The 12765-nt window shown below is 34.2% G+C and overlaps 1 protein-coding gene across 5 annotated transcripts in view; it reads right to left on the reverse strand.

Annotated features, from left to right (window-relative positions):
- The window catches only part of LOC126856527 (UPF0489 protein C5orf22 homolog), a 569513-nt gene that overhangs the window by 125614 nt on the left and 431134 nt on the right, over positions 1-12765 (reverse strand). For all 5 annotated transcript variants that reach the window (XM_050605139.1, XM_050605104.1, XM_050605122.1 and 2 more), the window contains one exon: positions 4754-4869. In XM_050605139.1, coding sequence (XP_050461096.1) covers positions 4754-4869 — 116 coding nt within the window. The remainder of the gene's footprint in view (positions 1-4753; positions 4870-12765) is intronic.

Consider the following 12765-nt stretch of genomic DNA (forward strand, 5'->3'; position numbering starts at 1 on the left):
TCTCGTCCTCTACGATGCATCGCTCGCTAGGGTTCGCTAAAATTAATCTCGCAGATAAAAAAACGGTAACACACGCTCATTTCCTCCGCGATGAAAATCATTTTCATTGAAAGGACTTGGGGGCGCAAGGAAATGAAATTGATTTTTATCATACCGACACAAACTATGTACCGCTATATACATCGCACCTAATGCTAAGCCTCAGCGGATGTGAATAAATTCCGCGAAGTACGTGTTTGTCGGCTCGCTATGTATGCTAGAACGATCAATGATAAAAAAACGATACGGATTCTTAATTAGGAGTTAATCGTCAGTTGTATTGCAGGTGGAATTCGTTACATTCGCGTGTTACTCGCCTTACCTGTGTGTTACTCGCATATCTCGGATGTGTGAGAAAGACGAGGGAAATTGCATGATCGTATTACGAGACTTGAAGGAAATGGGAGAATGTGAGTGAAAATTGAATAACAGATGAGTGGGAAACGCGCGTATGCACATTATTTCGTGGGTTGAGAGGCTGGGCGATATCCAAAATTATGCACACGCACATGTCTTTTCGTATATATTTTCAACATATCTCGTTATTCAGATGTTCATAATCAACAATGCAAAAATCATTAATATAAATATTTTTTAAGGAAGAAAGATATATATATATATATACACGATACATAATTATGCAATCTTTCTATATCTGTTTTCTACGAATAAATTCACATTTTCCGTCGCAAAGAAAACAATCGCTTCGATCATCATTTATCGATATTACGAACGACGATATTACGTTGGCGATTAATATACATACGTCGGCATAACACGTGTAAGATTTGCGTCACGTTCGCACTCGGGATAAAACGATAACGATGTTATCTATAAACATGTAATAAAAAAGAACATCGAACTTTGACGCCAATGTATTGCGCGTAATATTATAGGGTAGTTCATCAAGATCAATTCCAGATGAAAGGAATGATTCTGTCGGCAATCACCTGCCCCATGTGCGCAGTTATACGCGACGACAGGTATTGCACCTGTAATACACCTGCATCTGATTGCCCGATTCGGAAGGAATTTATCGCTCCGCGCCGATTATCGGAAGTTTATCTGCATTGCCGGGAATTGCAAGGCAAGATTTATTATCAATACGAATTGGCACGTTAAAATAATCAATTACATTTTTAATCAAATTTTTCTTATATCTTTGTTTTTTCGCCAGCACTAATATTATTCTGATTAATTCTTTGCATTAATAATAATTATTTGATTAATATATATTTTAGAGATTATAGAAGATTAAAATCTTTTATTCTAATATTATCATTTAGAAGAGTAATAATAAAGATGTAAATTTAAAAAAAAAATGCATCATTCAGACAAAACCTACAAGACAGAGAAAATGCCGGAATAAGACCAGACAAAGTTCTCGTGAACTAATGGTTCGTCATTTAATTATCGATCATTATACGTACCGTGAGTAAAGTAAAATTTATGATGACCACGGTTAATTTAGCAGTGGCCAAAAGCCACTGGTAGAAAAAGTAGACAGGAAATGAGGGCGAGTTTCAATTTAATGTTACCCGGAATTTCGTTTAATTGTTATTTACGACAAACGATCACGCGATTGTCGAGAGAAAGGAAAGAGAGATGCCATTTGTCGGCGATAAGTGCGAAAGCGGCAATCTAAGGTAGAGAACGTGTAAAGATGCATGGTTGATTTAGAGGACTATAATCCGCGACAATTATCACCGCATCGAGATATGGCTTCGAGTCACGCGGATTTCTAAATTTATCGCTTCGTCTAATATTAAAGTGCGCATGTGAAAAAGAAGTTTCACCTCTTTTCGCAATATAACGCCGCGGCGAAAATAAACGAATAATAACCGATTAATTTGCATTCTATGCAATTGCGATAAGTAAAACTGATACACTCTCTTGACGAGAAAACTGTTCTTATCTATAATATTCATTTAGCCATTAATGAAAGATAAATCTAATAGTAATTAAACCTTAATTTTCGAACATAACTTCATTCCACGATAATATATCTAATTTTATAATCAACATTTTTTTTTTCACTCGCGTTGAAAATTTCTTCCTCTTCAGAATTTTTCAATTACTATTAATAAAATTCTGAATACACAGAGAAAACAGCATGAGAAGAAATCGAGACATCCATAAAGTCGTACGCGTAAGCATCCCACAATAATACAGTATCGACTTTATGGCACGCACTGTGGAGAGCCCACTCAACCCGTTAAAAGAACATAGTCATGCACTTCGGCAGGCTAAATTCGAAACGGTCTGCACGTTACGAAGATATGCATTTATACCGCATCTATGCGTCTGGCGCGCACGCCGCGCGTTCGACACGCCGTACGTTATGCACCTTGCGCGCACTCTCCAAGCTTCTCTTCTCCCCCGCGCATCGCTCTTACAGACGGAATGCCGGAAGTTTCGATATTTTTATCCAGGCGGCGTAAAAGCCGCGACTACAATCCGCCATGCAATAAAATCGGCGACAAGCCGTGAATTCGTGACACCACGTTCATAAAGGGATTTATGCGAACATTCGAGAAAGAGAGAGAGAGAGAGAGAAAGAGACGATCCGACGCTGATGTCGAAAACGTTATCAATAACGAGAACACATATGTATACGTGTGCATTTAAATTGCTTGATCCGACGGATAATTTTTATTGCACAATTATGTTGCAAAAGTCAGCAGCGGTTACTGGGCAAGATAATTTATGAGAAAATATCTTCATTTTTACTAGCCGAGTTAATAGAAAGTCTGTGAATTTCATTTATGTTGTATTAAAATAAATATCATTATCATAAAGATTATGATTTTTAGAGATTTCTACAAAAATTTCGCATGCAGTATTTTATATTAATATTTGAGATCATTTTAAAAATAAAGCACATGTATTAGTGTCTTAAAAGTTATGGTAGCAGCAAAGAATTCAGAGAATTTTATAGCATATACGATAAATCAAACAATCTAATGTGATTTGCAAAAATGCACTATGTATAAATTCATTTGTTGTGTTATATCTGGTTATAAATTCTAGCTTGACAGCTTTATAACTCTATTGTTCTTATCATACAATCTTGCAGATTATAAGCAGTGCTATGTTACTAAAGACATTCCAGGTGTATAGTAATAAACCTATTTGTAGTTACAACTTTCATGACATAGAAATAATCAAGCCAGATTAAACCGATACATATGTTTAAGGAGCACTTCTACTATGTTATAAAGACATAATAAAGAATACAAAAATGATGTAGATATGTTGATATATTTTATCAATTTAGAATATTTCATTTAAAAATTAACTCTTGCATAAATTTTGTTAAATAAAAATATATTATTACTCTAAATTATCAATAATTTTTTTTCTCATTCGTAAATCTTTGCAAAATTTTATTTAAATTTATTCAAGTTCAAATTTTCATTGCTCTTTCATTGCACTTCCATTGCTCTTATTTTCGAATTTTTCGAAACAATTCCTCCATCTTTTTGTATAGATGTGGTTAAATAATTTAAACCAAAATATGTGGAAAACCATTTTGAAATATCTGCATAGCTACATTATGAAATATGGGAAAGTAAAATATTAGAATTAACAATTGTACGATTAAAATCATATAATCGCAATTTTTAAACGATTTTACCGTCAATAGCTTTAATTATCAACGATCTACATTTGATGTAAATGTCAGATACGTTTAAATGTACTTTCAACCTCCAGATAATCAATTGTATTTCGCGCATAATGGAGATTATACTATTGCCGGAAATAGATTTACGATATCATTTACAATGGAAATGAGTCTACCTTAATAGCGATACATAAGCGCAATTAATTGATATTATCATAAATAAAGCAGGTGATAACATCAGTAATTTTGGATCTAACTTTATACATATAATTTCCAAATATTATCATTATAGAATAATTTTTTTTTTCCAAAAGTTGAGAATTATAATTATAAGCCTAATCAATTTTAAAATTAAAAATATCGTGTTAATAATTATATTTTTTATAATTCTTTTGTTTGTGATAATATTTATATGAGTCTATCAGCATAATAGAAAATTAATTGTTAAAATAATTAATAATATTGTTCTAAAAAGTGTTCAAACAGATTTAGCATATAGATTAAGTTACATCATAAATTTTGACATTAAAAGGTTGTGACAAAAGAGAGAGAAAAAGTATGTCAAAAAAGTACGTACTGTAAAAGAATGTCTTTTCGATTAGACTCGCGGTGAACTGCGTTCAATTGCTTGGCTCTTTTTTTTCGCGAAAGATCCGATATCGAAGCAGAAAGAACTGATTCACGATGCGATAAAGATTGAGAGAAGTGCCAAAGATCTTATTGTTAGTACAAAGCAAGAACGACAAAAGAATTGCATTACCGCGTTAAACCTCAAATATCCGAGACACGTAATTAATCTTCAATCGGTACAATGATCGGTACAATGAATTGATTGATTCTTTTCTTATCTCGCGTTGATGTTTTTTGATTCGGATAACCATAAAAGACGGTTTTCACAAAAGTTAAAAATTACGTATACATCTTTGTGCTAAAAGTATGAATATAATATAAATGTATTCAATTCTTTTTTTATATATTAATGAGCAAGGTACTTTGATTACATCAATTTATCTTCGCTATAATATCTATAAAAATTTTACACATGGCTTTCCACATGTATATTCTATAAAAAATATTATGCAAACTCACCGTGATGTCTTCGGGCCATCGTAACCTTTTAAAGAACGATGTTCTTCTAAATGGCCGAAAAGATTCTTCAATTCAGAGAGCTGCTGATTCCTTTCTGTCATGGAGTCTTTTAGAATCTAAAAAAACATACAGATATATATATATGTATTTACATATAATATGTGTGTTTATGAAAAACGGCAAACTGTTTAACGCTACAATTTTTATATAGTAGATAAGTTTATAAATTCTTTCTCTACTATTTCTCTAAGAATTTATCCACAGTTGGCTTATCTTAACATATTTAACAAACATATTTTTGCTTAGAATATAATATTCTGTAAATAATAAGTAAAGAGAGCAGGGTCTATTGCACATATGTAACTGTGCAATAATATGCTTAAATTTATCGTTTCTTTTCTTTGCATATAAAGTACACATCAATTTAAAAGTAATTAATATATAATCGCAATTATATATGCATTAGAAATATTATGTGAATATTTTTGCTTTAAATATAAAAATATTTCAAAAAGTTAGACTTTTTTCGAATATGAATTATTTCCACCGACGCTAACACTATATTATGTTTAATATTATTATTATATGCATAGAAAAATATTATTTTGCTACATTTGTGAAAAAATATTCCAATATTTTTTTATTTTGCATTTAGAGAAATAAAGGCTTAAACTATGGATTAACTACGGATTTAAAGAATCAGCAAAAAGGATGCCATGCAGCTTTAGAAAGAGAATTGCGTCGTTTAACCCTAATCGTGCCAATCTTGTCCTCCCCCGTACACGGCATAGAAACTAAAACACGAAAAAAAAATAAAGAAAGAACAGAAAAATGGAAAAAGAAGAAGAAGAGAAATACTAGAGAGATGGAAAGAGAAGGAGAGTCGAGTAGCGCGGATGAGAAAAAATCGAAACCACCACTCTCCTCCTTGAAAATAAAATCGGTTTTCCGATAACTGGTTATTTGCTCGCACAAGTGGCTCGCTGACTGGGCGAGCACGTCGGAAGCGGTTTTCGCGTGTAATATTATCGAGTTATCGGTAGGATAGAAGAGCATTGATCGTCCCGGGTAGAAGCCGGGGGAAATGGACGAACGCGAAGAAAGAGACCGAAAGGGGGTGCCTGCGGGAGTGGAAGAGAAGGGGGAGGAAAAGATCGGTGGATCGAATAGCGTGAGGAGAGAGATGTGTTGAGGGTAGACGAACGTGCATTGCACGAGTACAATATATCCGCGTGATTACAATATGTCGGGGCTCGAGAGACCAATATCAACGTGAAGTCGGCTCAGCCAATGCTGATAATCCCTATTGTTGATGCCTCCACTCGACTGCCTCTCGCGAATGGATACATCTTGTTTCAAAATTTCGAATGGCTCCAGCGTAGCGAATATATCGACGGAGGTGAATGCTGGCATGAGAGAAAATTCCTTCTATAGTATCTCCGTGATTTCGGCAAGGATTTGAAAATTATAGAAATACACAAAACGTAAAGTTTCTTCAATTTCAAATAAATTGCGAGGAATGCGGAAGAAATTTTAACGAGAGAATCTATCTTTTCCGCTTTTGACCTCAGACGATTTCATTTAGTTTTCAAGAATATCTTCGAATAAAATTCTCGTTGGAATTTCTTGACTAGTAATAAGAAGTATGCCAACTACGCTTTCAATTCAATTCAATTCAGTTATCAGCTGCTGACCATTTTCAATTTCAAAATCTTGTATCGTCGCATTAAATGTAAAATTTTCACAAGAGAAATTAAAGACTTTTCAACATAAAAATATATTTTATTACAAAAAAATATAAGCATTATGGACTATTTCATTAGAAGACAAAGTAAGCATACATATCTTAAGTTTCCATTAATTGTCACAAAATTTCTCTGTCAAACATAATATCGTATTCCAATAAATATATTTGCTTCAATTGTCGTAGACTCGACTTTGGCTTGAAAATAACTCGAAAATTACGTGCATCGCTCGTTCGATCCATTATCGGACCGGCGGTTTTTGCGCTCGAGACCATTAGAAGAGAGGTCGGAATATGTGGACAGGCGAAAGAAACGAAACCTGTCCTCATCGTTTACGCTCGATGTGGCGGCAGGCTAGGTCGCCTTTCACACATCCCACACGAAAGACGACGACGAAGCTCTCTCGGTCTCTTTCAAAACAATTACACATTCTTTCATGCCAAGACTTCTCCCACGTCCTATCGTCTTGTCGCAATAATGCTCGTCGTACGCTTTGCCGTTTTCCGTTAATGGATCATGGCGAATGCGCGCGATTTACTCGGAGAGTAAAGATTAGCATAAAGAAAATGTCGCCATAGCTTGTATTCTCATTTGTCGCGGCTGTGATTTATCGCCCTCGATCGCCGACGATTGCTATATTTGTAAGAGTCATCAGGAATACCGGCAAGACAGCCTCTCTCTCTCTCAAGGAATTAGTACTACATTACGTTCACTGTGATTACACGTACAATCCATCGAATTTCTCGCACAAATATATTATACTGTGCTTTAATCACAAATTGCTTGTAATTCTTGATATTATTTATATATCCTTTTATAATTTCAGAACTGCTGAAGAGAAAATTCATCTACAGAATCGTAAGTTTTACGTGTAATGCATGCTTCTTTTTTAGAATTGCAATTTCATAAAAAAATAATAGTTTAATTATATATGATATTTATATAGTATTATACTTGGAAAATAATTATTTTTATTAATCTATTATGCTTTAATTCTGTTGAAGAATTATTCGATTAAATCGCTATTGTATTATATTAATAATCTTATTACAAAAATATATGTATGTGTAATTTTTTGGTACATTTTTTCTATTTTACTATGATTCTCTTTCAAAATTATACGATAAAATTAAATTTGTCGATTAGCATAAGATCGAAAACAAGTAGTTTAAGCTATCAAGTTTTTCATGATTTTTCCTCGCGCTATTCTCCTACCGTTGCTGTCATATACTTCATTCACCTAGAAGCCATCTCGATTTACGATCCCTCCGCTCTCATCTTCGTACACAGAAAAGCGCACGACAGGTTTCCCATCTTGCGCCTTCACGGAAAACATTCTACATTCCGATAAAAATGATGGACGATGCAATTTTTGAGCGCCTCGCTACAGAAATTAAAAGACTTCATCGTAATTTGCGACGTGTTTGATACGTATAAAAAAGGTTAAAAATGATTTAATGAATTGAGTGGTATTAACGACAGCGATAAAAAACTTTGCTCTCATTATCACAAATCTGTATAATTTTATATTTTTTTCTGCGGTCTGGAAGAAACGAATAGTTTTCCAGTATTTTGGGAGCTGAATCTAAATCCGCAAAGCAAAATGACCTATCACGTCAGATTTCGAAAAAAAATGGGTTAAAACCTTCAAAAAATAAACGTTTCTTATCATTTTTGAAAATTTGTAGCAGAATTTAATGTGTAGAAACTTCAGACAGGACTCAAATAGAAGCTTAAATATTAGTATTTTTTTAATATAACTTTAATATAAAAATATCGAATTTATTTTCAGGTATAGTCGCACTGTGTCAAGAGAACGATTGCCTGTCCGGATTCATGCAGTCCGATTGCAAAATCATTGCAAACATTTGTAACCCTTGTCAAAATTTTAATCATAGTTCAATACGCGAAAGTAAAAGTACTTAATCGCACTAAAAACGTTTTTTTTTTTATTTGCTAAAAAAATTATGGTTTACAAAAATTTTGGAAGATGATTTTTTTATAAAATATAATTTGTTATTTATTAAATTCACCAATAAAAATTTTATTATTACCAATTCTTGCAGTCAAATTGCATGGAGCAATCGTTCTACTTGACACAGTGCGCCTACATCATCTAAAAACAAAACGCGCCTGAGATTCAATGATATTGGCAATAAAAGATTCGATATTTTTAGATTAAAGTACAATGTTCAAAGTTTCATTTGAATCCTATCTGTGAAATCTCTTGCACACTGAGTTTGCTACAAATTTATAAAAATGATAAAAAACCTGATTAAAAAAAACCGGATTTTAATCTCATTCAGTGCACAAAAAAATTATAGGAAACAACTCGTTTTTCAAACCGCAAAATCGTGCAAACTTGTGTTATTAATAGCAATTGATCAAAAGTAACGATAACGAGAACAAGTTTTGAAGCTATTTGAAGATATTCATGTATGTTTACATCTAAAAAATAAGAAACTGTACGGTTCATAAGAACGAGGAAGAACGGTAAGCCTGTAATTTTCTGCATTTTAATAATTGCGTTTATCACAAGTGAACGCAAAAAATGGGATTCGAGTAATTATTAAAATTATTATTAAAATTATTACTACAGATATTGTAATTGAAATGTAAGATTTCGCGCAAAGATAGCTGCACCTTTCGCAAAAACGCGCTCTTTAATCCAGAATTATCGCTAACGCTTAAATGTGTACATCCTGATCTCGCGATAAACGATCAATTTAATCGACTCAGTGTGCACAAATCAAAGATAAAAGAAACTCATATCCTGTAACGGGATATCCGGATACACGTGCTCCTATAATATCAACCTCAATACATTGTATGAAAAATAATTTTGGGGCTGGTTTAACCATACATATCGAGTGCACGGCGCGCTGATGTTTACATCGAGCATAATTAATGTCGATATTTAATTTCGAGTCCTGTCGATCCTACAACAGCAGTTAATTCGATTTCTTTTAATCCAAACGCGCGATACGCTGATCCCACGATCGCACATGATACTTATCGGCATATATACGGCATATATACGGCCTGATAAGACGGTACGATCTGATAAGATCTGATTTTATAATCGTTTCTTTTGAAGGAGATTGCCTGCTCCAAGAGGCGTGTTCAATTAAGGCGCGGTGACAGAGGCTACAATATTAATTAACGCGAACGAAAACAGATGCAATGTGTGTACGCGCGAATGCAATCGGAACTTTAATCCTTACTGCTTATATCATTGCCATATAGAAACTGCCTTTCACGCAGATCTCGTATAATTACTCGATCAATTGCATACTTTTCGCATTCCCTTCGCAGAAAAGTCATTGCGATTCAAAGCGATTCAAACTGCGCTGATAGGCGATTTGTCAAAATTGTTTTCATATTTACTTTGAATATTATTTGTATCGTATAGAAGCTTACTTTAAAACGCGGTTGCTATTTCGATGGAAAGCAATTTGATTTAATATATCCAGACAAAATAAACTGTACTATACTTGGTATCTCAAATTCTCAGTGCTTTTTTTTTTTATCAATGATCGAAAAAAATACAAAGATAGTTTTAGAATATTGCATAATTTAGTTTTTGAGCCTACACAATCCCATTGATATAAAATTGTCCTTTGATATTTTTAAATAAAAAGACGAAATATATATAAAAGTCAGCAAATATTTAAGTAGATAAAAAAATTGATTAACTAATTCCCTTTTTTAATTATACAAAAATGTTATTACTGATTAGAGTCTTTAAAAGTTTTCCAAAGTTTTTTTTTATCAATTTATAACTTATTCACGCGACGCATTCTCACGATTCTTATCATTCACGAATTTTTAATGCCCCATCATCCACATGCTGTCTTAGTGTCGTTTAAATTTTACAGCAGGGTAATATCTACCTGTCCGGACTGCGGCGGAAACTGCCTGAGATTTCTCGAATACGTATTTCTGTCCGCCGTGCCGCAGTATGCACGTAGGCGCCAAAGTGGATGCGCGCATAAATTCGCTCGCGGTACGTTAAAAGATGCGAAGTGATTTCGAGCGTGCGCCGCATAACAGGGCGAGAAAAAGGTGCGCGTCTTTGCGAGTTACATCCGAGTAAACGCGCGCACACGAACGGCCGTCTCTTCTCCCTCGTGTGTGTATATATATGTATGGTAAAATATACTTAGGCAAATATTGAAACTAAATACACACGCTTGGTTTTTTTTTTTTTTTTTACTCATGATCGCACTCCATATACATACCCTCTCTCTCTCTCTCTCTCCTTCTCTCCTTTCTCCGGATTACGCACCGCGAAACGTTAATAAGAAGTTGTTAGCAATAATAAGGGTGCCCGATCAATTATTATATATACGTTGCGATATTTTTAAACGGTGACTATTGTGTGTTCCCCTGGACAGTTCTGTCCTTATATTCTGCATATCATACGCAAATACACGCGAACGTAAATTACAGCCTGCCCGGATGTCCGTGATACGAAAAGTGACACGAAGAAATTGGTGGTATTGTAACGTTTACTTTCACTCTAAGCAGCCGGTCATTTCCAAAAGTATACCCGCGCGCGAGGTAATTGCTGAGTTGACGGTCGGTTGCGCAACGAAAACAGCGGTTCGACTTAATCTTATCGTGTCCATTGTTGAGTTAACAGTAATTGTAGTTTACGAAAACGCAACAGCTCTCTCTCTCTCTCTCTTTCTTTTTCTACGTGGCTACTGGCGACGTATAAAGTAATTATCGCGATTCGCTGTTATGATTTTCGTGGGGAACGAATATCTCGAGTACGGTGTTCCCCGAGCGGCGCGGCACTCATATCCGACTTCCGTTCGAGAGAAGCGTGTTCGGGGTATATCAGTCTACCAAATAAATTTTACAATATTGCCACTTAAGCACGTAAGCCCTTTCGCTTATCTTTCGTCCTTTTTCACGTTACACGTATAGTACGTATGTGTATAATTGAATGTACGTGTATAATTGAAACTTCCTTTTATGTTTATTCTAAAAAATTCAAACCTTTAATAACAATCAGAGATAAATTTAAAATATTTTGGACTAATATAAATAATAAATATTTTAAATTACTTTACAAGAAATAAAATAAATTGAATTCGTAAGTTGATATTATTTATATGAAGATAGAGAGTAATGATAAAATAATTTTGCACACTTATAAAAATGCAAAAATTTATAAATAATATATTTATAATTTTTGATTATATATTTTATTTTGTCATATATGAAAAATAATATACGTAGTTTTGTTCTGTGTACAGAAAAAAAAAAAAATAGAGTTTAAAATTCAATATTATGTCAAAATAATTATGAACGAATTACATATGTAAGAATATTGTATAAATTTTTATATAGATTGATTAGACTGAGGCGGATCCTAAAATGTGCGAATGTTGAAATCCGACTGTTAGTGATGTACGGGGCGCCTCTTAAGCTGAGTGAGATCGATGGGTCATTTCCGATAATTATTGTCGATCCGCAGTGTGATGTGGGGATATCCTAATACCGCCTTCCCTCGGCCGTATTGGCCATTAGCATAATCACATTATGTGAGTGCATTCTGAGCGCGTGTAGGTCGATGGCGAGTGGGATAAATAGGCGGGTTGCGTGCGAATAAGCTGCCTTGGAATTTCATCTTACGGCATCGAGCGAGGGAGATGCAGAATGAAACACGGGAAGAACGTGATTATTTCTACCGTTTTCCCATTCCCGCCGTACAGGGGACGACGCCCTAAAATTTGTTATTATAAATTTAAACGCGAACAACCACGCAGAGAATTAATATGCTAATGTAATATTCATTATTTAATTATCTCACGTACGCTTCCGCGTAACCGTTAAATCGCTGTCTAAAGCCTTACGTACGATAGCCCTGAAAATGTAGATAAACTTTTCTTTTAATCCTTTTAGTAATAAAAAGTGATTTAGTCGTATGGTAATCATGTTGATCCAGAAATAACAAATTACAAAGTCTTAATGACAATCTACAATCTACGTCTCGTCGTATTAAATATTAGACAGCTCCATAATTATGTTCTATAAATACAAAGTAGAAACGGGTTTATACGTGTCGTCGCACGTAGGCAAAACTTTTATCTAATGCTCAATGAATCCTTATTACGGTAGACGCGCGTAGAGTATCCAATTATAGGAGAACCTCGAGGATTATGTGCAACAATTATTCGTATGTTCTCGCCCATAAACGCGGATGCTCGTCTACAATCCTCGAGAACTAAGAAATTAGGCAAGGCTCTCTCGCGC

Source organism: Cataglyphis hispanica, chromosome 2 (assembly GCF_021464435.1).
Source record: "Cataglyphis hispanica isolate Lineage 1 chromosome 2, ULB_Chis1_1.0, whole genome shotgun sequence".
Lineage (NCBI taxonomy): Eukaryota > Metazoa > Arthropoda > Insecta > Hymenoptera > Formicidae > Cataglyphis > Cataglyphis hispanica.